The sequence below is a fragment of the Lepidochelys kempii genome, chromosome 1 (genome assembly GCF_965140285.1).
Source record: "Lepidochelys kempii isolate rLepKem1 chromosome 1, rLepKem1.hap1, whole genome shotgun sequence".
In the NCBI taxonomy this organism is placed as follows: Eukaryota; Metazoa; Chordata; order Testudines; family Cheloniidae; genus Lepidochelys; species Lepidochelys kempii.
In genome coordinates, this window is record NC_136380.1 from 224,849,963 (window position 1) to 224,877,240 (window position 27,278).

The window sequence follows — 27,278 nt, forward strand, 5'->3', positions numbered from 1 at the left end:
ATGTAGCTTAGTGGAGCACCACTAGGCCTCAGGAGAACTGGGTTCTAGTCCCACCTGTGTCACAGTCATGCTGGGTGACCTTTGCCCCACCAAAGCAGCTCTCTGTGCTAGAGTTTCTCCATCTGTAAAATGGGGATCATGACACTGACCTTCTTTGTAAAGCACTCTGATCTATATAGGAGGTAGGTATTATTGTAAGGTAGTTTGTCTCCTGAATACCCATGTGAGGGAGGGAGGTATTATTATGGGAACAGAGACAGAAAGATCCAGTGACTTGTCTAAAGCCAAGAGAAGTTAGTAGCAAAACTGGGGTTAGAACACAGGAGTATGTGACTTTGATTCCTCTGCTTGTACTATTTTGTCCTCGGGTGTAAATAGCCCAAGGGACTCAAGTGTAAACATACATATAGTGGGAGTGGGAGCCTCCTTTCAAATCCCAGAATAAACAGGAGCAAAAAATAAGAAAGGATTGTTGTAACAAGCAAATGTTTGTGTGTGTTGGCAGAGGTCCTGCTACATTTGAATATGCTGGAGGAATTGTCAGCGTTAAATAAAGCATACCCCATTAGGAGCCAGAATCTGCTCTCCAGTGCTCTAGATTTAGATGAAGGTTTCTAACCATTAGAGGAGTGAAGTTCTGGAATAGCCTTCCAAGGGGAGCAGTGGAGGCAAAAGACATATCTGGCTTCAAGACAAAGCTTGATAAGTTTGTGGAGGGGATGGTATGATGGGATAACCTAATTTTGGCAATTAATTGATCTTTGACTATTAGCGGTAAATATGCCCAATGGCCTGTGATGGGACACTAGATAAGGTGGGATCTGAGTTACTACAGAGAATTCTTTCCTGGGTGTCTGGCTGGTGAGTCTTGCCCACATGCTCAGGGTTTCAGCTGATTGCCATATTTGGGGTCAGGAAGGAATTTTCCTCCAGGGCAGATTGGCAGCCTTCCTCTGCAGCTTGGGGCACGGGTCACTTGCTGGAGGATTCTCTGAACCTTGAAGTCTTTAAACCATGAGTTGAGGACTTCAATAGCTCAGACATAGGTCAGGGGTTTGTTACAGGAGTGAGTGGGTGAGATTCTGTGGCCTGCATTGTGCAGGAGGTCAGACTAGATGATCATAATGGTCCCTTCTGACCTTAAAGTCTATGAGTCTATTTACAACACTGTAATTCCAGTGATTTCAGTGGGGCTGCTGGACTGTGGATTAACCCTTATGTAACTCAGAGCAGAATCTGGCCCTGTTATTCTATCTGCCTCATAAAGCCTCAGTTTTGTCAGTTAAAATTGCCTGTGGGTAGCCTCAAATTCCCCAATAATGCTTGATATTTTCTAGTGCAGGTGGGGCCCAATTCTCATTGATGTTAAAGCCCCTTTGGACTGCTCTGTCTCTCTCTAAGGGCTTTAAAGTGAGTGTACATGTCGCTTACAGTTTAAGGCCCTTGTATCCTGCCAAAGCAGACACTCAGAGTTTTGCCCATTGATATGCTGGCATTCTTTGCTTGTTTGTGTTGGTTCACCCTCTTATTTTTACAATCAGGTCTTTTAGCAAATATCACATGACCTGCTCCACTGCCCAGCCCCACTGAAACACACACATTCACAGAAGGGGCAAATTCTTCTCTGCTGGCAGTTTCCTGTAAAGAAGAATTCTATCACCTGACTAAGACATTGCTCCTAGTGGCAAGATATAGAAGCAGTGCACCTCTTTGCAATGTGATTGGTTGTTCTCAGCATTTATATCCCGTGTTAATTGGGGTTAAAGAGATAAGACAAGATTGATGACTGAGAGAATCTTTAGCTCACCTTGGCCATTCCCAACTGCTCAGCAGAAAAACCCTGTTTAGGTTTACGCTACAGCTGTAGCCCTGTGCAGCAAATATGCATAACAATATTACTGGACACAAGGTATGTCCTTTTATTAGACTTGGCCCATATCTCCCGCTCAAACTGTGATGGAAAGTTTAAGCTGTATTGTAACGGTTAGCCACTAGGTGGCATTGTGTGAAGAATATGGCCATGCATCTACCTAAGCAACAGAGACAGTCTGCATCTTTTTCCACAATAAAATTGTTGCTGCTAGTGTCCATTTTGCCCTCGTCTCTGCATGACTAACCTGACATGGAGTCAGAAGAAAAACAATAGAAATGGCAGTATTTCATCAAAATGTTAATGTTTTGGGAGCTTCAGCTTTGACAGACCATCAGCCTGGCCTCATTGGACATTGATTTGCATGTTTTGCATCAATTTATTTGAGCAGAAGCTTTCGTGAGCTACAGCTCACTTCATCGGATGCATTCAGTGGAAAATACAGTGGGGAGATTTATATACACACAGAACATGGAACAATGGGTGTTTATCATGCACACTGTAAGGAGAGTGATCACTTAAGATGAGCTATTACCAGCAGGAGAGCAGGGGCGGGGGGAGAAAACCTTTTGTAGTGATAATCAAGTTGGGCCATTTCCAGCAGTTGACAAGAACGTCTAAGGAACAGTGGGGGGGGGAGGAAATAAACATGGGGAAATAGTTTTACTTTGTGTAATGACCCATCCACTCCCAGTCTCTATTCAAGCCCAAGTTAATTGTATCCAGTTTGCAAATTAATTCCAATTCAGCAGTCTCTCATTGGAGTCTGTTTTTGAAGACTTTTTGTTGTAATATTGCAACTTTTAGGTCTGTAATCGAGTGACCAGAGAGAATGAAGTGTTCTCCAATTGGTTTATGATTGGTTTTTCTTTTTGCGAATACAGACTAACACGCCTGCTACTCTGAAACATGTTTTGTATCGCAACTAAACTCCATGAGGAGATGGGGGAGGTGCAGGTTAATTCTCTCTGTCATGGGCAGGGAAGCTGAATATATTTTAAATCTTTTGCCTTTGGAGAAGAAAGCCCCAGGAACAATTATGCTGTGGTGCTGGCTAAGTTTGATGAGCATTCTATACCATAGCACAATGTGATTTATGAGTGAGCATGTTTCTGCCAGTGTGTCCAAAAGCCTAGGGACTCTGTGGAATCTTTTATAAGAGGCTTGTATGACATGGCAGAAAAGTTATTTTAAAGACAAAAAGGAAGAGCCTATTAGAGACAGAGAAGCGACTGGCATTTTTAGACAAAGGGCTGTCAGAGAAACTGAAAATGAAAAGAGATTTAATCATAGGCATCGACTCTATGGGTGCTCCATAGCTCAAGCACCCATGCAGATCAGCTGTTCTGCAGGTGTGGGAGGTGCTTAGGGGAGGGCAAAGAGCAGCGAGTGGCAGGCAGGCGGGGGCCTCAGGGGAGAATGTGGAGCAGGGGCTGGAAGAGGTGGAGTGAGGGCGGTGCCTCGAGGGAAAGGCCAGAGTAGGGATGGGACCTCAGGATGGAGCGGGGTGGAGCACCGCTGGGGAAAAATAAAAAAGTCAGCACCTTTGGATTTAAGCCTTCACGATGCAGTAGAAATGGCAAGACAAAATGTTTGCAAACCAAAATAGAAACTAATGGCCACCAGAAAGAAACCTAGAGGAAGTGACTTAGAAAAAGAGTCACATTAGCAAAAAGCAACTCATAAATCCTCAAGGCATGATGGAGTTAGCCCTAGGCAAAATATAACACTTTTCAGACTCGATGCACAAGATTTGGGAAAGATCACAGTCCAAAAGATGATTGCCCAGCTAAAGGAGCCAAATACCATAAATACACAAAAATTTGACATTTTGCCACTGTCTGCCACACAAAGGCAATACTGAAAGTGACCACTGAGAGTCAAGAGCCATTTTTCCTGGGATCAATCATGTGTAATGACACAGAGCCGGTCTAGAGGATGGAACTGAATATTTGTGGAAAAACTGTTCATCTTAAAATAGATTTGAGTGCAGATGTACATTGTAACAGTCATATCAGGAGTTGTAATCAACTTCAACCTCTCCCACAGCTGAAACTAGCAGATACTGTCCTAGATAGCCCTGGAGGTATTTTGAGCTGAATTGGACAGTTTTCCACAGAAACAACATACAAAACACAAAAGCTTTAATTTTAGGGTGTATATGATTCGAGGACTGGAGGCTGAGAATCTCCTCAGTGGCAGTGTGGTTGCCATGATGGGTGAGAAAGGTGGAAGAAGTTGATGGAATATTTGGTGATATTGGACCTTTAAAAGGAGAGGCTGTAGAAATAATCTTAGGAGAAAATGCTGAACCTTATGTGCCACACGGAATTCTTATCCTGTTACTTCATAAAGAAGAAACGGAGTTAAAGAGAATGGAAAAGCATGGCATAATTGAGAAAATCTTTGAGCCAACTGCATGGTGGGTTCCAATGGTACCTTCAATAAAGAAAAAATGGGAAAATATGAATCTGTGCAAATCTTAAAAGACTTACTGAATCAGTAGTCAGAGCAAAATATATCTTCTCAATACTAGAAGAACATCTTTTCTAAAGTGGCTGGAGCTACTGTATTCTCCATGCTAGATGCCTCAGGTCATTTCTGGCAAATTCCCTTACCCAAAGAGATTGTTAGATTGATTACATTCATTACACCATTTGGGAGAATTTGCTTTCAAAGATTACACTTTGGGATTACAAGCGCTCCTGACATTTTCCAAAGAAAGACGTCCAAGCTACTGAACAATTAAATGGGAGTGTTGCTTATGTGGGTGACATTAGTATATGGGTCATCAATGGAAGAACATGACAAAACTCTCAGTGAAGTTTTGAACTTAATCTGTGAGTCTGGACTCAAGTTAAATAAAGAAAGGCGCGTTTTCTGCCTACACCAAACTGAATCGCTGGGACAAATAATAAACAAGAATGGAATTAGTCCTGACCCTGAGAAAGTAAAAGCAATTACAGAACTGAATGCACCAACAAATGTAGCAGAACTAAGATGCATACTAGGGATGGTAAACTATCTTCACCAATACCTTGCCACAGTGACTAAACCACTGAATGAACTATTAAGGTTCAATACATCCTCGCTAGGGGGGCCAAATCAAGGGAATGCCTTCAAAAAGGTAAAAGAAATTATCTAAGATGCTCCCGTTTTAAAATTCTATGATGTAAAACTCACAATGGTCAGTGCTGAAGCCAGTAGCTATGGCCTTGGTGGTATGTTGTTGCAACTACATGGATCTGAGTGGAAGCCAGTTGCTCTCTGCTCTCATACACTTACGGAAAAAACAATCTCTGCAGAATGAAAAGGAGTGCCTGGCAAGGATATGGGCATGTGAGAACTTCCACAGATATCTCTGTGGGTTGAGGTCCTTTACACTGATAGCTGACCATAAACCTCTTGTAACTCTTATCAACAGAAAAGATTCTGAGATGCCAATGTCTGTTGATTAAGCTAATGCAATTTAACTCAGTCATTGAATATATTCCTGGTACAAATCTGATAATAGCAGACACACTGTCACAGAGCCCAGCATCACACTCAAACGCCAATAGGCTAGAGGAAGATGGAAAGGTTTACATTAGGGCTGTTGACTAATTGCAGTTAATTCATGCGATTAACTCAAAAAAATTAATCGTGATTTTGAAAATTAATCACGATTAAATGTCGTTTCAATCGCACTGTTAAACAATAGAAAACCAATTGACATTTTCTAAACATTTGGAATTTTTTACATTTTAAAATATATTAATTTCAATTACAACACAGAATACAAAGTGTACAGTGCTCACTTTATATTATTTTTGTTACAGATATTTGCACTGTAAAAATGATAAACAAAAGAAATAGTATTTTTCAGTTCACCTCATACAAGAACCGTAGTGCAATCTCTTCATCATGAAAGCGTAACTTACAAATGTAGATATTTCTTTGTTACATAACTGCACTCAAAAGCAAAACAATATAAAACTTTAGAGCCTACAGATCCATGCAGTCCTACTTCTTGTTCAGCCAAGCGCTAAGAGAAACAAGTTTGTTTACATTTACGGGAGATAATGCTGCCTGCTTCTTGTTTACAACGTCACCTGAAAGTGAGAACAGACATTCGCATGGCACTTTGGTATCCAGCATTGCAAGGTATTTATGTGCCAGATATGCTAAACATTCATATGCCCCTTCATGTTTTGGCTACTTAGGGTATCACAACTAAATACAACGTTGAACAACTAGATTAGCATAAGTAGTTAGCACATATTCTAAGGGACAATTCAAGATGAAGCAGCCTGTTAACACCGCTGAAATCATAGGACTAAAAGGGGGGTTGTGGGTTACATAGTGTTGTAATAAGTCATAAATCATATTAAGACCAGGATTTTTAGTGTCTAGCAAAGTTATGAATTTAAGCTCCCAGGCTACCCCACAGACCAGGACACATCAACTCAAAGCGCCACCAGGCCCCCTGCCAGAACAGATGCAAACCCTGCAGACATATCTCCGCTGCTACAATGATCAATACCCCAAAACACACCTTTCAAAATCTAGGGGTCCTATACATGCCTATCACATGTGGTGTACCTCATCCAGTGCACTAAATGCCCCTATAACAGCTATGTGGGTGAAACCTGACAATCACTACACTCTCGAATGAACTCACACAGGAAAATGATAAATGACAAAACACCACATCACCTGTGAGTGAACACTTTTTACAAAGTAATCACTCTATATCTGACCTCTCAGTCCTCATCCTCAAAGGAAACCTGCACAACACTTTTAAAAGATGAGTTTGGGAGCTTAAATTCATAACTTTGCTAGACTACTTTGCTGTATGAGGACAATTAAATGAGTTCAAGATGATTGCACTGTCATCCCCAGTGCTTTGAGAGGAGAAATTCTAGACCTCATCCATGAAGGATATCAAGGACCAAATAAATAGCATGAACAGGCCAATCAGTCAGTGTGATGGCCTGGAATCAGTAAGAACATGACAAAATAAAGTATCCTCCTGTGAATATTGCAGAACTAACAGACCAGCACAATGCAAAGAGCCTCTAATGACAACACTTCTACCAGACAGATCCTGGAAGAGGCTAACAGCAGACTTTTGTGAATTCAGAGGACATTACCTAGTTGCAGTGGATTATTTTTCTATATATACAGTATTTAAATAATATATTTGAAAGATGCAATATGTCTCAATATTATTGAGCAATTAAAGAGCACAGTAGCACATTTTGGTATTCCAGGACAACTAGTAATGGACAATGCATAATTCACCGCAGCTGAATTTAAGTAATTCTAAACAAAATATTATTTTGAACACATCACTAGCTTCCTGTATTACCTGCAAGCAAGTGGAGAGGCTGAGAGAGCTGTACAGACAGCCAAGAAAATACTGAAGCAGGAAGATCCATTCCTAGTTCTTATGCGCAATAGATCAACACCATTAATTGCTACCATTTATAGCTCAGCCCAACTCCTGATGGGAAGGCTACTCAGGACCCATTTCCAACCCTGTAAAAGATTCTAGCCCCAAAGAGGCAGACATCAGAAGAATAATCAACTAACATCAAAGGGCAAAAAGAGCTTAGGAATACTTTTGTAAAAGACATCTGGAACCTGGTGGCCCTGTTTGTGTCAAACTGGATGGAGGAAAAGGATGGAACACTCCAGCTGTTGTGAAGTAAAAAATATATATATATATATATGCATCACCCAGATCATACACTATTGAGACAAACTGGGGAGTTCAACAGTTTGTTTCAAAGATCGTATAATCACTGAGCAAACTCTGCAAATTGCAGATGAAGAATAAGGAGTAGATTCACCTATTCCAAACCTGCCAGAGAAAGCCATTGCCAATAAAAGACTGTCTAGTCACCAAGTGGCTGTATAGTTAAAAAACAACAGTGCCATTTAAGGATGAGTAACAGATGGAGGCATGTTAGGATTAAAAGTTAATTTTGAAGAAAAAGTTTTAGTTTTAAAATTGTAAAAATGCAGAAAAGAAAAATTAAAAAGGGGAGAAATGTGATGGACAGTGTAAACTGCAGTATAATGTTTAGTCCCTAGGTGGGGTTGAGTGAAGAATACTGCAGCACATCTTTACCCAGTGCTGAAGATTAGATGGCTAGAGGATAGATCAAATAAATTTATTGCTGCTAGCTTCCATTTTCCCCCGTCTCTGTTTGACTAACCTAACACCAATGATTTCCCCTGCAGTCTAGGCCAGGGGTAATCAATTATTTTTTGTCAAGGTCCAAATTTCTTGGTCAAGGTATAGTCAAGGTCTAGACTCCAGAGAAAATAATTTTAAAAAAACAACAATAATGATGATAATAATAAATAAGTAAATAAAAAGATTTCAGGGTCTGTTCAAAAGTGTCTGGCGGTCTGCATTTGGCCCGTGGTCCACCTGTTGACTACCCCTGGTCTAGGCTGATGCCTCATATGCAGGTGTAAAATGCACCCATTTGTATCTCATGAGTACATGGAAGTTGTTACCAGTCGCTGGCTGAGCATTTTCCTGTGTGAAAAGTGCTGATGGTTACAATCCAGTTCCTGGTGGAAAGGTATTCCCATCACAAACCATCTCTGCATTCAGTACCAACCCAGCTGCTTTTGTGAGCAGTCTGTGAAGGACTTAAGACACAAGGGCTCATATTGAGAGAGATTCCTTCTGGCACAAAGTTGAGGCATATCAGCCGGGGCAGTATGTGGAAGCTTCCTGTGTTGCTGCCTTTGCTGTATCTGTACTGGGGACAGAGATGTTATTTCTGTGTCCACAGCTGTTGATCCAGTTCCTTTCACCACCACTAAATCCGCTATAAAAGAAAATGGCTATGTGCCTCTGAGATCATACTAGGAACTTTTACCACCGCTAGCATGGTACATCGTGCGTGCACAGTAGTCAGAGCAGACCTGCTGCTGGCATCAGACAACCTTCACTGCATCTTTAGCTAAATATGGTGCATATCTCAGCCAGCCTGGATGCGTCAGGGTTGGAAACAATGGCACAGAGGCTGCAGGTTTGATCCCTATTTTATTTGATTTGTTCTTTCAATTTGTAAGTGAAGTGGGGGGGTTGGTCATTTTCCACTTCCACTGTAAGACATAGGGGGAGTGCTGCGGGGTAGGTACACTCCATCCCATGTGCTGGGTCACGTATGGTGAGAAGGGAAAGAAAACTGTATAGCAGCCAGTTAAGTCCTGTGTTCATGACCCTGACTATAAAACATGGCAGTACGGCCTAGTGGCCAGAGTCAATAAGGGCATCCGGGCCTAATGGCCAGAATCAATAACGTAACCCACCTCGGTGGGATTGTGTGGCCGAGTGACCTTTGGGGAATGGGGCACTACTTAGGGGTGTGTGGCGCCCAGGGTGGGGGGACTCGGGCCTTCCCTGCTCCTCTGAGTCCCAGCCCAGGGCCCTGGCAGCAGTGGGGGTGCTCAACACTGAGTCAGTGGGGATCCTCCTGAAACACACTGACTAGTTCCCTGGTTCACTCACTGGAGAAATGTCTATGTTCCCTGGGCTGCTTCCTACCCTTTCTCCCTTGATGAGGTTCCACGGTTCCCACGGGTTTCTGGGGCCCTCAAGTGGTGTAGCTCCTGATGGCGCGGTCCCTTCTCTGGGCTCATCAGGCACTGCAGAGTCCATCTGGAGCGGTGTGTGCCATGGCTCTGTAGCCAGGGCCTGTAGCAACTCCCTGCAGAGAGCCTGCAGTCTGCATCCTCCTCCTTCAGCAACCTGCCCAGACTGAGTTGGGCTGCTTCCTTTTATACTCTGCCTCCAGGCTGAGCATGCACAGCAAAGTCGGAGGGACAGGGTTTCCTCGGCTTGCCAGGCACAGTTAACCCTTTCGGGGCTGGTGTGGGGTAGATACACCTCGTCACAGGGCGACAGACAGCACCTCACCTCAAAATTGGAGCTCTTCAGAGCTTTCTTGCGTATCTGAGGAGATGTCAGGTGCAGGCCAGCCTTAGTAGCAGAGCTGGTCACTATGCGTGTTCATCAGTACCATGCTAGCAGCAGGGACAGAAACCAGCATGGTATTAGTGTGATTACAAAAAGCAAGGATATTTGGAATTCCTGTGCCACACAGGACAGTCTGGCTTCCCTGGGTAATTTTTTTGCCATCCACAAAAAGCTAAATAGAAATGCAAATGTATCAAGTGACATTTGTATGCCCAGTAACTTGTACTGATTAGTTGGCTATACAGTATTACATACAATTATTGTTACTCTGATAAATGAGCATCCAGTGCATTCTTTGTAATGGGAAGACAATTCTTTGCAGAATATACTTGCTATTGTACACTCCTGATAATACTTTGGGGAAGGTAAGATAATACTTTGAATACAAACATCAATGTCTTAACAAAACCTCACTCAGTGCTCAGATTTCATGCAACTATCATATACTGATTAGTCTCTTAATTGATTTGATTAGCATTTTAATCTGAAAAAGGAAAGAAAAATGAGTCATGCCTTTGCATGAGTCACAAAAGGACAATTTATAGCATGAATTAAAATAGGTTTCCTTCGTGAATCAATACATACATTTTTAGCTGCCTCAAACGACAACAGAACTCAGAAAACCATGATTCTAATCATGACAGTAAATGCATAATTGCACTGTAACCGTGCTAGACATCCTGCTAGTGGAGTGATAACAGATTTCTTGGTGTGCCTCAGGTAGTTACTGGATTTGTAATCACCCCAAACACACCAAGAAATCTCTTATCTACAGCCAGGCACTCACAGACCACAGAATATGCTCCAAGGAAAGTCCAGGGTTCACACCTAAACAAACTTAAAACAACTTTCACCAAACAAGGACACCACACCATGGAACAGGCCACCCAAATGCCCTGAGAGAACCTACTTCAATACAGAAGGGAAAAAACCCTCCAACCGCATATCCCTAGTTGCCACTGACCACCCCACAATGGAACCCCTATGAGGTATCAGTAAACAATTACAACTCAAACTTGATGGAGACCACATCCTGAAAGAAATCTTTCCTGAATCCCCCCATTTCTGACCTTCAAACAACACCAAGCTCATCATCAGAAGCAAGCTCCCCACAGACCAGGACCCACAAACTCAAAGAAGCACCAGACCCTGGCGAAACAACAGATGTAAACCCTGCAGACAGATGTCCACTGCTACAATGATCGATACCCCTCACCACTCACTTTTCAAGATTCATGGGTCCAACACATGCCTATCATCATGTGTGGTGTACCTCATCCAGTGCACTAAATGCCCCAACCTGATAATCACTATGCTTGTGAATGAACTCATGGAGGAAAATGATAACACACTATATTATCTGTGGGCAAACACTTTTCACACAACAGTCACTCTATATCTGACCTCTGAAGTCCTTGTCCTCAAAGGAAACCTGCACAACACTTTCAATAGACCAGCCTGGGGTCTTAAATGCATAACTCTGCTAAACACCAAAAATCATGGACTTAATAAAGACACTGGGTTTATGGCTTTGTGACCAGGGTCCCAGGGAGCTGCACTGAGGTTACTCAATTAGGGTCAACTGAAAAGAATGGGGCAAACAATCCCCAAAGCTGGTAGATAGTCCAATACTTAGATTTACCAAGCCAGCACAAACCAGCTTCTATATTACCTTACTGGTTACCCAGAAGCCAACAACACCATTTCCTTAAAGCAACCCAGTCTCAGGCCTCCACCCAGACACCCAAGTCAAATATGATGAGGATTACTGAAAATCTTACTCATCATATAAGAAAGTTCTACCAATCCCAAAGGATCGGACACATTACCTCCCAGTTTAAGGAATATTTCACATCTTACCCAAATACACACTTACAGCCAATTCTTATTAACTAAACTAAAATTTTAAATTTTAAATAAAAAGAAAAGAGAGAGTGTATTGGTTAAAAGATCAGTATACATACAGACATGGATACAGTTCTGAGATCAGATTCATGGTAGAGATGGTGAGCTTCATAGCTGCAAAGAGTTCTTTCAGAATTACTCCATAGGTTATACTCCAATGTTCATATTCAGGGTGAACTTGATAGGACTGGAGATCTCAGTCTTACGACTTGAGCTTCCCCGGCATGAAGCATCAAGCAGATCTGAGATAAAAAGGATCAGGACCCAAGACATCTTTATATAGTTCCAGGTCTTCTCCTGCCAGCTCAGAGTCCTCAGGCGAACAATAGGCAATTATGGAGACTTTGAAGTAGACCTATTTCCCAAGCATCACCAGTAATTAGCTACACCGATAAGGCAATTTATCCATTAGGCAGTTTATCACAAACTTTAAAGAAACATATAGGCAATGACATTATTTCACCCAAGTTTCATCTAAATGTTAATATTCCCTTTTGATCTCTGAATCAATAGTGACAGACAGTTTAACACCTAACAAGATATAAGTACACACATACAATTAGTATCACCTCTAATTCTCTAACAATGCAGGTTTTCATTTCAAAGTTCTAGCCCATCTAACATGGACTGGCCCTAATTACCATTCACTTACTTTTCTAACATGTCTCTAAAGGTTGTTTCTGGGTCATTTAGTCTGCGAGCCACTTAACCCTTTCTATTGACATTTTCTTGGCACACTTTGTTATATAATTGCAATGAATTTTATACGGTGGTAACAGCAATGATTTGCATGGTCATATTTTAATCAGATAATGTCACAGGCTTATTACAACAATCTATAACCCACTAACCCCACTTTTTGACCTATGTCTGCAAAGGTGTTAACTGGCCACTTCACCTTGAATGGTTTCTTACAATATGTGTTAACTACTTATGCTAAACAATCTGTTCCATCTTGTATTTAATTGTGATACTAGGAGTACCCTTCCCAGACCTTAAAACAAGTTCTGTATAGCTCAGAAGCTTGTCTTTTCACTAACAGAAGTCAGTCCCATAAAAGATATTACCTCACCCACCTTGTCTCTCTCATAGATTGATCTTTTCCAAAACCAAAAGGGACCACTGTGATCATCTTGTCTACTTCCTGTATAACACAAGCCACAGAACGTCCCCAAAATAATTCCTAGAGCATATTTTTTTAGAAAAACATCCAATCTTGATTTTAAAATTGCAAGTGATGGAGAATCCCCCAAGACACTTGGTAAGTTGTTCTAATAGTTAATTACTTTCACTGTTAAAAATGTATACCTTATTTCCAATCTCAGTTTGTCTAGCTTCAACTTCCAGCCATCGGATCTTTGCTAGATTGAAGAGCCCATTATTTAGTATTTTTTCCCCATGTAGGTACATATAGACTGCAATCAAGTCTCCCCTTAACCTTCTCTTTGTTAAGCAAAATAGATTGAGCTCCTTGCGTCTGTCATTAGAAGACATGTTTTCTAATCCTTTAATCATTCTCATGGATCTTCTCCGAATCTTCTTCAATTTATCAACATCCTCCTTGAATTGTGGGCACCAGAACTGGACTGATTATTCCAGCAGTGATCACACCAGTGCCAAATACAGAGGTAAATACTACTACTACTTCGACTCAAGATTCCCCTGCTTATACATCCAGAGATCGCATTAACTCTTTTGGCCACAGTGTCACACTGGGAGCTCATATTCAGCTGATTATCCACCACGACACCCAAATCTTTTTCAGAGTCATAGATTATAGGATAGAGTCCCCAGTCATGGAAGTATGGCCTATATTCTTTGTTCCTACACATATAAATTTACATTTAGCGATGTATAAAATGCATATTGTTTGATTGCTCCCAGTTTGCCAAACAACCCAGACCACGCTATATCAGTGACTTCTTTTCTTCATTATTTACCACTCTCCCATTTTTTATATCATCTGCAAACTTTATCAGTGATAATTTTATGTTTTCATCTATGCCATTAATAAAAATATTAAATAGCATAGGGTCAAGAATCAATACCTGCAGGACTGAACGAGAAACACCAGTTCAGTGATGATTCCACATTCACAATATCTGTAAGCTGCCATTCTACATAGATGCTACTTCCTGGGGGCGGGTGTGTGTCTTTGATTCAGAGAGATGATAATAATAGAGCATTCTGAGATTATAGCTAGAGTGGATGGCTCAGTAGTTGAAGCATCAATTTTGGAATATCTAGACTCCCTTGAAGGGCAGGTTCACACTCTGACAAGATTAATTATGTTTCTATCTTAGGGTTGTTGTTTTTTAAGGTTCCTATCACCTTAGTGCCTAAGCACCAAACAAGGTATAAATAGAACATTGAATTAGCCCATCATCCTGCTGATAACATTGGGTACCGTGTTATTTACTGCATAAGGGACTTTCAGATAAGATCTTGGCCTCTAGCTTCAAGATCTCCACAAACAGATTGCTAGAGTCAGGAAACTAAACCATATTTAGGTGCCAAGTTAAGTGACATGAATTTCAAAAGTGCTGAGCACCCAGCAGCTCCCATTGGCCACAGATCTTATCTGTCCTGCATGGACTTTAAAGATCCCATTGGACTATTCAGAAGAGTAGAGGCTTGCCTGGATGTTCAACATTTCCCCCTCTCGCTATTAGTGTGTGCTTTATTCCAGCTGCTTGCCATCCACCCCAGAAGTGGCTGCCTTTCACTGGTGTATAGATAGCTTTTTACATGATTTGGGATCCTTCGGTGTTAGATAAATATATTATTATTATCATCATCATTTCCATTAGAGCCATTTTTGCTTTTCCAATAGTAAAGCAATAGCCACAAATGCATGTCCAGAAAACAAAGCTATAAACAGGGGAGTTTGAGTAGGAGTTCTGTTGGAGGGGAAGGGAGGAGGCTAGCCCCTGCTCCTTTGGGGGAAGTGTGTGAGTTTGTAATGAAGTGATGACTCACCAGCATGGCACCTCCTGCTGGTCGTCCTGGGAATTAGCTCATTCAGCACTCGGCGCACCCTCGCAGGCCAGTGTCTCACCTGCCGCTAGCCCTGTGTCCCTCCTGGATCCTGGTGCCCTTTACCTCGGGGTTCTGCCCCAGCAGTACGCCCATGCTCTGGGTCTCCCCTCCAAGGGGAAGCCCCAATCCTCTAAACCCACCTTGCCTAGGTGGCTACTGCCGTCATTATCTAGCCCCTGTTCATTAGGGAAGACTGCAGTGAAATGGCCACTCATTGGCAAGGGGGGTTTGGACCTGCTGCCTTTCCCTGCAGCCCACTACCTCTCTAGGCCTTCCTGTCAGGCCGCAGCCTGGGAGGTCGCCAGGCCTGAGCTCCCCAGCTCAACCTGCCTCTTCTCCAGCACTGCTCTGTCCACAGTAATCTTTGCTCCTTCAGGCAGCTAGGTCCATCTCTCTCCAAAGCTAGAGGGGGACTCCTTCAGCTCCTTGCCCCCAGCCCTCTTATCAGGGCCAGCTGGGCCCTGATTGGGTGTGGCCCCAGCTGTGGCTGCTTCCCTAATCAGCCTAGCTTGGCTGCTTTTAACCCCTGTTCTCCAGGAGTGGGGCAGCCACCCCACTACAGGGTATTTGTGTTTTTCTGGGGTTTTTTTGGGGGGGGGTTGTTTTGACGCTCTGTACCTCAGGGGAACACCCGACAACCCCATGTTCATCTTTATAAATGATTCTGTGGTATCCAATGCAAAGTTTGTCATGTTGGGTGTCTTCGGAAGACTCATGATGCACTGAGCATGGTTGTTATAGTGATGTTATAGTAATTGTTACAGTAAGGTTATAAGTTATAATTTCATATTATATATATATATATATATATATAGTTACAAGGCTGAAAATGTATCTTCATGGCTTAAAGCAAGCCCAGGCAAAAACTCTTCAAGAGCAGAGAGGCAGTTCATACCTCATCAGGGCAGGTATGGGACAAACCCAGCCCAGCCTCACAGGAACAAAGGACATTGGCCTCGGCAACAACAAAAGGATCTCTTAGACTCTTGAGGGAGTCACTCCAATTCCTTTTGTCAGTTTGGAACTGTGATGAGGTAATGCTCACCTGACTCTGAAGGGGGGAGGGCAAAGCCAAGAGGGAAGAAAGGACATGATAAAAGGGAGGGACATTTGCCATGCTCTTCCTCTCTCTTCCGCCTACATCTACAGACACCACACCAAGTGACTGAAGTGCTGATCAAAGGGGAGAGCCTGGCTGAAGAGCAACCAGCCAGCCTGTGGTGAGAAGCATCTAAGCTTGTAAGGGCACTGAAAGTGTTATGATTAGTTTAGAATGCGTTTTGCTTTTATTTCATTTAAACAAATCTGACTTGTTATGTTTTGACTTATAATCACTTAAAATCTATCTTTATAGTTAATAAATCTGTTTGTTTATTCTACCTGAAGCAGGGCGTTTGGTTTGAAGAATGTCAGAGACTCTCCTTGAGATAACAAGCCTGGTACATACCAATTTCTTTGTTAAATTGACAAACGCATATAAGCTTGCAGCATCCAGCAGGCACAACTGGACACTGCAAGCTGGAGGTTCCTAGGGTTGTGTCTGGGACCAGAGATATTGACTAATATCATTCGGTTGTACAATCCAAGGAGCAGCTTACATGCCAGAGGCTGTGCGTGAACAGCCGAGGAGTGGGGGTTCTCACAGCAGAGCAGGGTAAGGCTGGCTCTCAGAGTCAAGGATTGGGGTGACCTAGCAGATCGCCAGTTCAGATAGCAGCAGAGGGGAACGTCATGTTTGTTTGTTTTTCCTGTTCAATTTGTAGAGACTGGTAGGGGACAGTGTGCTGTGAGAGAGGCAGAGCCCTGTTTAGGGAATGGGACATCCCTGATTAGGGGGTGGGGCTTCCCTGATGAGGCGTCCTATAAAGGCATCCAAACAGTTAGCCAGCAGCATAAGAGTAAGTAAATAGCTGTAAATTGGTGTTTGGAAGAGTACAGGGGGAGTGTGTGGTGTTCCAGTTTTGTTTTGGTGTTTGTTGGGGGTTTTGGTTTTGGATTGGTTTTTTGCTTGACAGGAGCTTAGGCGGGAAGATTATGACAGACAAAGAGGCAACAGTGTTAGTGACCCACGCAATGGAAGACACAATGAAGATGACTGGATATGGAAGCTGCAGGATGTACATTATCCTGGAGCGTGTACCTGAAAAAAGCTTTGGTGGTATGAAGTGCCACATGATGGAACTGATGTAAGAGAAGATCTGAGGTTTGGAGATGCAGGTGGAAACTATGATTGAGTTTCTACTGGGATTCGAGCAGATGATGGAGGGAAGGCAAGAGGAGGCTGAAGGGAAAAGCTGAGACTCGCGGATGCAAGCTGGACTGAAGAACTCAGAGGGGAGATTGCTGGGCGAGGAAAGTAGCCAGGGGAAGCATGTGACTACAAGAACCAGGCAGAGGAAAAGACCAACTAGCAAAGGAGAAATAGAGCTCGGGAACAGGTTTGCCAAGTTGGAGAAAGAAGAAAGGGCACAGCAAGCTGTAACTGAAGGTGGGAGGGCAAGGAAGAAGAGAAGAGTGGCTAGTCCTATAAGAAGATGGGAAGAGCCAATGGAGATACCCTGAGTTCAGAGCCTCAGGAGGATACAGAATGACTCACAGAAGATTTCAAGGGAGAATAAAAGACAAGAGGACTTGCAGCCAGAAAGAACACAAGGAAGGCCAGAGAATCGCACCAGCACCAGGAAGAGGCCAGTCTACATGGCTGGGGACTCCCTATTAAGAAGGACAGACAGGCCTGTCACCAGAGCTGTTCTGGAGAACAGAAGGGTGTGCTGTCTGGCGAGAACTAAGATACGGGATGTTGTGCTGAGGTTGAAGAAAAATCTAACGGGAGCAGGAAAGACACCACTGATTCTCCCTCACATGGGAACAAATGATACAGCTAGATTCTCACTGGAATGTATCAAGGGAGACTATGCCAGGCTGGGGAAGACGCTTAAAAAAATGGATGCTCAAGTGATCTTTAATGGGATTCTACCTGTCCCTAGAGGAGGAGGATGAAGGTGAGACAAGATTATGATGATCAAAGATGGCTTAGGCAGTGGTGCTATAAGGAGGACTTTGGGATGTTTGACCACTGGGAGGCATTCATGGACAGAGAACTGTTTTCATGGGATGGAATCCACTTGAGTTGGGAGGGAAATAGACTTCTGGGATAGAGGTTGGCACAACTGACTAAAAGAGCTTTAAACTAGGAACTTGGGGGAGACGGTTGGGAGATGCTCATGTAATCGCCACACCTGATTTTAACATTGAGAATGAAGAAAATCAAGTAAGAAAGGACACAGCAATGGAGAAAGGAACAACAGTGGGTAGGAGAATGGCCATTAAGAGGAAAGATAGCTTCATTGGTATTGGCACTAACAGTCAGTACTGGCAATACTGGCAGTAAAATGACTGTATCTAACCGGGCAAGAAATCTGGGTGAAGCCAAGCAGCAACAATTAACATTTTTGTACACCTTGCAAGGAGCCTGAGTAACAAAATGGAGGAACTAGAGCTACTGGTGCAGGAAGTGAAACCGGATATTATAGGATAACAGAAACATGGTGGAGTAGTCGTCATGACTGGACTACAGGATATATGCAGTTCAGATAAGACAGAAATAAAGGGAGAGGTGATGGAGTAGCACTGTATATCAATGATGAGGTAGAGTGTAATGAAATTAGAAGTGATGGAACGGATAAGACAGAGTCTGTTTAGGCCAAAATCACTTTGGGGAAGAAAGCTACACCCTTGGGCTAGTGCTTGGGGTATACTACAGACCCCCAGGATCCAATTTGGATATGCATAGAGGCCTCTTTAATGTTTTTAATGAAATAACTATATTGGAAATTGTGTGATTGAGGGAGACTTTAACTTCCCAGATATAGACTGGAGGACAAGCACTACCAATAACAGTAGGGCCCAGATTTACCTGGATGTGATAGCTGACAGATTTCTTCACCAAATAGTCACCGAAGCAACTTTTGAAACTTTTGATGTGAAACTCAGGCCTAATCATGAAAGATTTCACAGCACTTTTTTCCAAGATTAGGTGGGTTGGCACCAGTTTCCTGTCCAAATCTCAAATTGGGCAATTACATTCTGTCTAGCTAAATTTCCCCTGTAGTTTCAATTGGAGAAGTAATGCTTCATTCCCTTCCTAAAACTGTGTACTGTAGCTGGGAAAGAATAACTGTGTCGTTGGACCCAGAGATGGCTGCATTTCCGTGGCATGAAATGCCATAGTGAGAATGTTCTGCATTGCTAGAGTCCCATCTTGCAAGATACCAAGTGCTCACAAATCCTACAAAAAAGAAAAGGAGTACTAGTGGCACCTTAGAGACTAAACAAATCCTACAAAGTCAATGCAATTCTAGGACACTCAACCCCTCACATGATCAATACTCTATGCACTTTCCAATCTTACACTTTCTTTTTTGGCTGATGGGTTTGCTAGGGAATTCCATCCAGCCCTCATTAGAGGCATAAAGGCTATGACACAGCTGCATGGGGAGGATTGCTATGAAGTTAGAGAAAATGAGGTTCTCTGTAGAGCTCCAGTAGGGAAACAGATGGAGCCATGTGAGTGTAGAAAAAGATAATGAGTCTTTGACATTGCTAAACTGAGCCATGCATCTGTCTCATGTTGCAGATTGTTCCAAAACAATCAATTTTGACCACTGGAAAACAGTATGTCAATTTATAGTGTGGCCTCCAAAACACACAGAAAATAATTTCACACATCTCAAAGCCAGCCAAAGCATTTCCACGTATTCCCAGCGCCAGACAAGAGCTTCTCTATGAAATAGCTGTGGGCTACCCAAGAAGTCTCAGCTTTTAAGTAGTGAATTGATGGCTACATTCAACAGTTCACTGCAGCAGTTTATAACCCGGTCATAAACCTACAGGATTTATTTTTACAGTGCATCTAAAGTAGACACAAGTATATTCTCTCACTCATTCTCTCTCAGGCAGAGTCTGAGGACACAACTGAGCATAAACTGCTGGGCTGGACAGTGCTCCAAGACTGTCAGGTGCTTGTTTTAATACTCGGAATTCATATTCCAAGAATGTCAGTGCACATCTTCAGAATTTCACCTACATCCATATGCCACTGCACATGTACCCTGCTGTTACAGACCCCAGCTTGAGAGCCTGACTCCTATAAAGACTTATGCTTTCAACTCGGCAGATCTATGGTCCTGACCAAGATGTCAGCCATTGCACAAAGACAGGGGTTGGCAACATGTCCGTGGTAAAAATTTTGAGGTCCGTGGGGGCGCTCACCTCAGGCGACTCCCCGCAAGTGGCTCCCTGTCCCTGCTGGTGGTGGCAGAGGCGCGGCCAGGCGGCTCTGCATGCTGCCTCTGTCCCCGGTCCCTGAGTGCTGACTCCGCGGCTCCCAGCCCATTGGCTGGGACCCATGGCCAATGGGAGCTGCGGGGCGGCACCTGCAGACAGGGCAGTGCACAGAGCCACCTGGCCATGCCTCCGTGTAGGTGCTGGAGGGGGGACATGCCACTGCTTCTGGAAACTGCTTGAGGTAAGCACCGCCCGGAGTGTGCACCCTGATCCCCTCCTGGGCCCCAATCCCCTCCCCCAGTCCCAGCTCCAATCCCCCTCCCATCCTTCAATCCCCTTGATCCCAGCCTGGGCACCCTCCTGCACCCCAAACCCCTCATCCCCAGCCCCACCCCAGAGCCTGCACCCCCAGCTGGAGCCCTCACACATCCCCAAACCCCTGCTCCAGCCCGGCGCCCCCTCCCGCACCCTGAACCCCTCATTTCTGGCCCCATCCCAGAACCCCCACCCGCAGCCCAGAGCCAGAACCCCCACCCACACCTCAACCCCCTGCCTCAGCCCAGAGCCCACTCATGCCCTCCGCCAATGTCTATCACTAAGTCCAGTAATTTTGTCAAGTGTCCATCGCGCAACATGGTGGTGCTGACCCCTGCACAAAGATCCCTCCAGAGCACACAATCCTCAGAAGTTGACTATATTTCCTATCTAATAAAAAAAGCAATAGGCAGAGACAAAGTCTGGATAATCAGAGCATGAGACAAAAGCTAACAGCTGGGTCCCCCTCACCTCCCAGCTTTTCACCAACTCCCTGTCTTTCATGAACAGACTTTCTTCTACTGTATTCTTCCCCATCCCTATTTATAAAGTTCTGTAGGTGGTACAAATATTTTAATTCACATTTATCTTAGCGGTTAATCCTCAGGTGAGGTGACTGGGGAAGAAGCCGATAACTGAGGATGGGTGAAGCAGGTGAGGCTGGCAGCATTCTCCAGGGTGCTTTATTCCAGTGTATGGTTCTCCTATTGCTGAAGGAAATGGTGCACAATCGCACTAGGTCTCACACTGTGTCTCGGTCACGCTATCATTCAATAACCCCACTGATACTCTCAATAACCTTCCACACGGCCTTTTACTCACCCCACTAATCCAGCCCCCACCACCACAACTCATTCACCCAGTTACCACTGCAACCAGTCACCCACCACACACACAACCCTACTTTCACCACTCGCTCCTCTTAGTTGCCCACGCTCAGCTCCACAAAGGGACATAGGCATTGTGATGCTCAGTATCACGAGGCCTAACTTTTAGGAACCAAGAAAGCCACAGGATCAACACTGTGATCAACAAAGCCTGAGACAGGCACCTAGGCTCCCCTATACAATGACTAGGGGAGAGACAGGCACCTCCAAATGCGATCCACAAAAGCCAACATGCTAGGACAGAGGTGGGTAAACTAAGGCCCGCAGGCCACATCCGGCCTATGGGACCATCCTGCCCAGCCCTTGAGCTCCTGGCCGGGGAGGCTAGCCCACAGGCCCTCCCCTGCTGTCCCCCCCAGTTACACTGCTGCGTGGGGAGCGCGGCTGGCTCTGGCCAGGTGGCGAGGCTGCAAGCTCCTGCTGCTCTGAGCGGCATGGTAAGGGGGCAGTGGGCGGGGGGGTTGGATAAGGGGCAGGGGATCCCGGGGGAGGGGGCAGTTAAGCGACAGGGAGCAGGGGGCAGTTGGATGGGGTAGAGGTTCTGCGCGGGGGGGCAGTCAGGAGATGGGGAACAGGGGGTTAGATAGGCGTGGAAATCCTGGGGGGCCTGTCAGGGGGTGGGGATGTGGAAAGGGGTTGGGAGTGTGGATAGGGGTCAGGGGGCCAGTCAGGGGACATGGAGCAGGAGGGGTTGGATGGGTCGGGGGTTTTGAGGGGGGCAGTCAGAGGGTGGGAAGTGGGAGGGGGCGGATAGGGGGCAGGGGCCAGGCAGTTTGGGGAGGCTAAGCCTTCCCTACCCAGGCCTCCATACAGTTTTTCACCCTGATGTGGCCCTCGGGCCAAAAAGTTTGCCCACCCCTGTGTTAGGAGCTGCCTAAGCCAGCCAACAGGAGATACTGATGAGAGGGGGATGTCCTCAGCTCCACTTCTCTCACAATGTTGGGCACTTAACTTCAGGCACTTATCTCTGCAGTGACCCACAGCCAGGAACACCTCTCCTGGAGTCAGGCAGCCAAGCCTAAGTCAGTCTTTGTGAGAAAGAGTCAGGCACCTGCCACACTCTACACAAAACAACCAGAAGAGGTAGTGCAGGTGCCAACCTTTTACGTTTTAGTCTAGTGATCAGAATGCTTCCCTGCCAGACCCGGGTTCAACTCCTCCCTCTACCAGAGCAGGAGAAAAGAACCTGCTACCTCCCAAGCAAGTGCAACCATGGAGCAATGAGACAGTCTGATGTGGGGCTCCCTCAGTCTTTCCTGCTGAAGCTGTTCCACTGTGGATAAATAATCAAAGAATGACTAGGCCAGAGAGAGAGAGCGAGAGAGAGCAACAGGACGACAATGACTCTGTGGCCTGATGTATAAGGAAACCCACAGGGGAGGTGGGAGACCCAGGGTACAGGCCCCCTGCTCCAATAACTTTTTAGGTATTTATCCACAGTGGAACAGCATCAGCAGGAGAGACTGAGGGAATCCCCACATCAAACTGTCTCATAATTCAGTGGTTAGTGCATCCTCCTGAGAGGTGGGAGACTCCTGTTCAAATTGTTTCTCCCCCTCAGGCAGAGAGGAGAATTGAACCTGGGTTATCCACAGCCCCAGATGAGTGCGATAACCATTGGGTTACAGGGTGGGCAGCAGGAGCATCTTCTCCTCTGGTGACCAGATTTTTGAATGGGACCAGATCTGGTGGGCAGCCTCTGAGTATGAGAAAGGCAGGTGAACACCGATCTTCCCCCGTTTTGTGGATCACTCTGGGGCTTAGGTGGGAGAGAGGCATCCGGACACCTAGAGTGTGCAGGGTATGCCTGGAAGTAGAAACTTAGGCGCTTCTGGAGATTTTCTCTTAAAACACAGGTGCTGAGTGAGTTTAGGTGCCTATCAGGTTACATGGGAATTTTGTGGATAGCAGTAGAGCCAAACCTGGGATTTAGGTATCTAATCCCAATACGTACCACATCACAACACACAAATACCTCACTCTCTCACTCACCCCTCTCAATCACTCCACCACACATGCCCTCTCTCCACCACTCCCTCCTCTCAGTCACCCACCACCACTCTTCACTCACACTACTTTGCTGATCACTCTCCCAGATAGTGGGGAAAGGATCTTCTCTTCTTCTCCCACAAGTGGAAGGGGAGCAGGAGCTATGGGAATCGTCTCCCTTGATTCTTTGCAGGATGCAAGAGCTTCTTCTCCTCATCCCGGGAGAGTGCAAGGAGGCTTCTTCAGCCCATCTTCCTTCCCTGTCCATCACAAAGGGCCTGGGTCTTCAATTTCACATCTGTCTGTATGCCTCTCTTCCCCAGAGCCAGCAAGTCCTTGACTGCCTGAAACATGCCAGGGGAGAGAAAGGATTCAGCCACCCCTTGCTGCTACTTGATTTTAAAAAAACTTGTTCAGATTAAGTGGGCTGGGCAGCACACAGGTTAGTGAAATAAGATGAAGTGAGTCCATGGGCAGCTTCTGAGCAGGTTACTAATTTGGAAGTAGTTAGCATTTTTGTGCTTACCAATCACGGTCTCGTCTGTGCTATCTCATCTCTGCAGCTTTCTGTGCACTTGTGTCCAAATGTCAGTCCTGCTGATAATAGCAAAGCTCTGACCAATTTTGATGGGAGCAGCATTTGACCTTTGATCCATGAAGATCTGGGATATTGACATGAAAAATAAACAATTCTCCACCCCACATTTGAATATAAAAAACAGCTCCTGTTTATAATCTATTCCACAGATCCCTGACAACCTGGAATGATAGATATAGACACAAGCATTTCAGCATGTGTGTGTGTGTGTGTGTGTGTGTGTACAGGTTGTCAGGGAACTGTGGACTAGATTATAAACAGGTGTTTCTTATATTCAGACTTGGGTTGGCTATTTGTTTACTTTTCATAATATCCCAAAGCAAAATGTATTATTTGTTAATCAGATATTTCTCTCCCCCTTTTAACAATAATGTTCCTGCTTCTGTCTCCATTCAGAGCTCAAGAGGAAAACGTGACTATGATGTTTGCCTATGGTATGGATAATAGCAAAGGTTCTTTTGTTATCCCAACAGTCCTGCTACCACTACAGAACGACAGCCACTCTGAAACCTCTATGTCTCTGGCAAGCCATGAGATGACAGACGTATCCACGGAATACAGAGCCAAGAGGAACAGTACTGTCTTGCAGTATGAACTGAGACCAGGGGAAATAGTAGTAGCCAGCATGATTTTTGGAGCATTATGGCTGTTCTCTGTCTTTGGAAATTCCCTTGTTTGCTTAGTGATCCACCGGAGCAGGAGGACTCAGTCTACCACCAACTACTTTGTGGTCTCCATGGCTTGTGCTGATCTCCTCATTAGCATGACGAGTGCTCCGTTTGTGCTGCTCCAGTTTACATCTGGCAGGTGGACACTTGGGAGCGTTATGTGCAAGCTAGTGAGATATTTTCAGTATCTCACTCCCGGTGTCCAGATCTACGTGCTGCTGTCTATCTGCGTAGATAGGTTCTACACAATTGTCTATCCTCTGAGTTTCAAAGTGTCCAGAGAAAAAGCCAAGAAAATGATTGCAGCATCTTGGATCTTTGATGCCGCTTTTGTGTCCCCAGCTTTCTTTTTCTATGGCTCCAGTTGGGACAACCATTGCAACTTTTTTCTCCCCTCTTCTTGGGATGGAGCTGTCTACAGCATCATCCATCTTTTGGTGAGTTTTTTGATTCCATCCATTTGCATCATCCTCTTTTACCAAAAGGTCATCAAATACATTTGGAGGGTAGGAACTGATGGCAGAACAGTCAGGCGGACCATGAATATAGTCCCAAGGACAAAAGTGAAAACCATCAAGATGTTCCTGATGTTAAATTTAGTATTTCTGCTATCGTGGCTCCCTTTTTACGTGGTGCAGCTGTGGCATCCACAGGAGACAGACTACAGAAAGAGTTCTTTGGTTTTCATGGCTATCACTTGGATATCCTTTAGTTCGTCAGCCTCTAAGCCCACCCTGTACTCAGTGTATAATGCAAACTTCAGAAAAGGGATGAAAGAAACATTTTGCATGTCCTCCATGAAATGCTACCGAAGCAATGCATACACCATCACCACCAGTTCAAGGATAGCCAAAAAAAATTACGTTGGAATCTCAGAAATCCCTGCACCAACCAAAACTGTAACCAAAGACTCAATCTATGATTCATTTGACAGAGAAGCAAAGGAAAAAAAGCTTGCTTGGCCTATTAATTCAAACCCACCAAATACATTTGTCTAATTGATTTGAATAATTATTATGCACCACTAGATCTCTTTTTTGAAAAGACATATATTTACATATTTTTGCATACAATTTAAAGGGAGACAAAATATGCTTTATTTTATGAAATGCATTGATTTTCTTGTATACAGTATTTTTTTTTAATTTTCGTTACATTCTGCTTTTTGGAACAATTATCCTAGAACCATGAACAGTCTTTTCAAAAATCTCATACTATCTACATGTAAATAAAATAAAAACTGCTTTTTACTACTGCATGTTGACCACTCTGTATAAACATGTGAAGCCACCCAAGTCCATATAGACTACCTTTTGGTTACTATCCTAATGAGATGTTGTTGGAGTGTGTTTTTTCTCTTTGTGGGTGAGATCTTCGGAAGTGTTCAGCTTAGCTTAACTTTGCTCCCATGAAAGTTAATGGTAAAACTCACACTGACTTCAAGAGTAGAATTAGCCCAGTGCTAAATGCTTTTGAATATCCCCCTGCTTGTACCTAAAGGGCTCCTGTTGCTTTTCATGCCTTAGAAAAATCTCTCTTTTGTCTTGGGTGCATTGGCTTCTTAATATTTCTATGAGACATTTCCCCCCACCACACATCTACATGTTGGTCTATGAAAGAAAGGCAATCCAAGGTCTGCATCCTTCAGACACTTACATGGGTGAGTGACTTTGCACATGAGACTAGTATCACTGAGTTCAATGGAACTGATCACATGTGTAAAGTTACTCATGGATCAGGGCTCAAGCACCATGTGTTCCAGGAGAACTAGCATTTGGATCAAGGTTTTGAATAAGTAAAACCAAAACTAAAAACAGAAATTCACTGCATATTAGTGCAATAGATTTGGGGCAGGAGGTGGGGCCAGAGTGTGGGTTTTTACTACATCTTTGTGCAGCAGCTTACACAATGGGGTCCAGTCCCTAACTGGAGTCTCTAGGTCCTACCGTGATACAAATTATTATTAGAGAGACTAAATTGCCAGACCCAAGCATCCATGGTGTTCACTGGAGGTCTTTTAAAAGCAAATTCCATCACTCAAATATGTTTTATAAGTGTGTGTTGTCCTAAAAGCTTTGCACACATTCTGAGTGGGAAAGGAATTGTTCTGATGCCTCAGAAACCCTTTCCTTCTCTCTGTCAAGTCTTGACCCCCTGCTACCAAAGAAAGAGGAAGAGGGATGAATAACAAGTGAGGATCAATGACACTTCTAGGATCAGAGGATGTCACTAGAGGATGATGCAACGTACTTCTGCCCATCCTGTTTTACACACACACACTTTCTGAATAGTTTTGCCAGGATCATGAAGCCCAGGACTGAACTTGACTCCCCTGACATTTTGGCGCACATTAAAAATGGTTCCTGCATATCTATGACTCACAGTGATGAAAAACAGGCTAGCATGGTCTGCATCCTTCGTCATATATAAGGGGTATATAAGGATATATATATATATAGTAAGCTTCTATAACCCTATCATAATAATACACACTTCTACAGCACCTTTCATCCAAGGATGCAAAAATGCTTTGCACAAGAGGCTTACAAATATTATCCTCATTTTACAAGTGGGGGAAACTAAGGCACAGAATACATTTGAAGTTACTGACCGAAAGAAGTTGGCAAAACTGGAAAGAAACCCACATTTCTTTGCTCCCCAGTCCCTGCTCTAACCACTAGATTTGCTGGCTCCCCAGCAAATATGACATTGTCGAGCTACTTGAGCTATATAGGTT

The 27,278-nt window shown here is 44.2% G+C and overlaps 1 protein-coding gene across 3 annotated transcripts in view; it reads left to right on the plus strand.

Annotated features, from left to right (window-relative positions):
• GPR19 (G protein-coupled receptor 19) overlaps positions 1–25,829 on the plus strand; it is a 33,341-nt gene extending 7,512 nt beyond the window's left edge. The window contains exons 2-3 of one of the 3 annotated variants that reach the window (XM_073315498.2): positions 12,852–13,020; positions 24,270–25,829. In XM_073315498.2, coding sequence (XP_073171599.1) covers positions 24,292–25,539 — 1,248 coding nt within the window. In that variant the 5' untranslated portion in view covers positions 12,852–13,020; positions 24,270–24,291 and the 3' untranslated portion in view covers positions 25,540–25,829. The remainder of the gene's footprint in view (positions 1–12,851; positions 13,021–24,269) is intronic. The other 2 variants (XM_073315482.2, XM_073315491.2) reach the window with 2 other exon arrangements.
• The last annotated feature ends 1,449 nt before the right edge of the window (positions 25,830–27,278 follow it).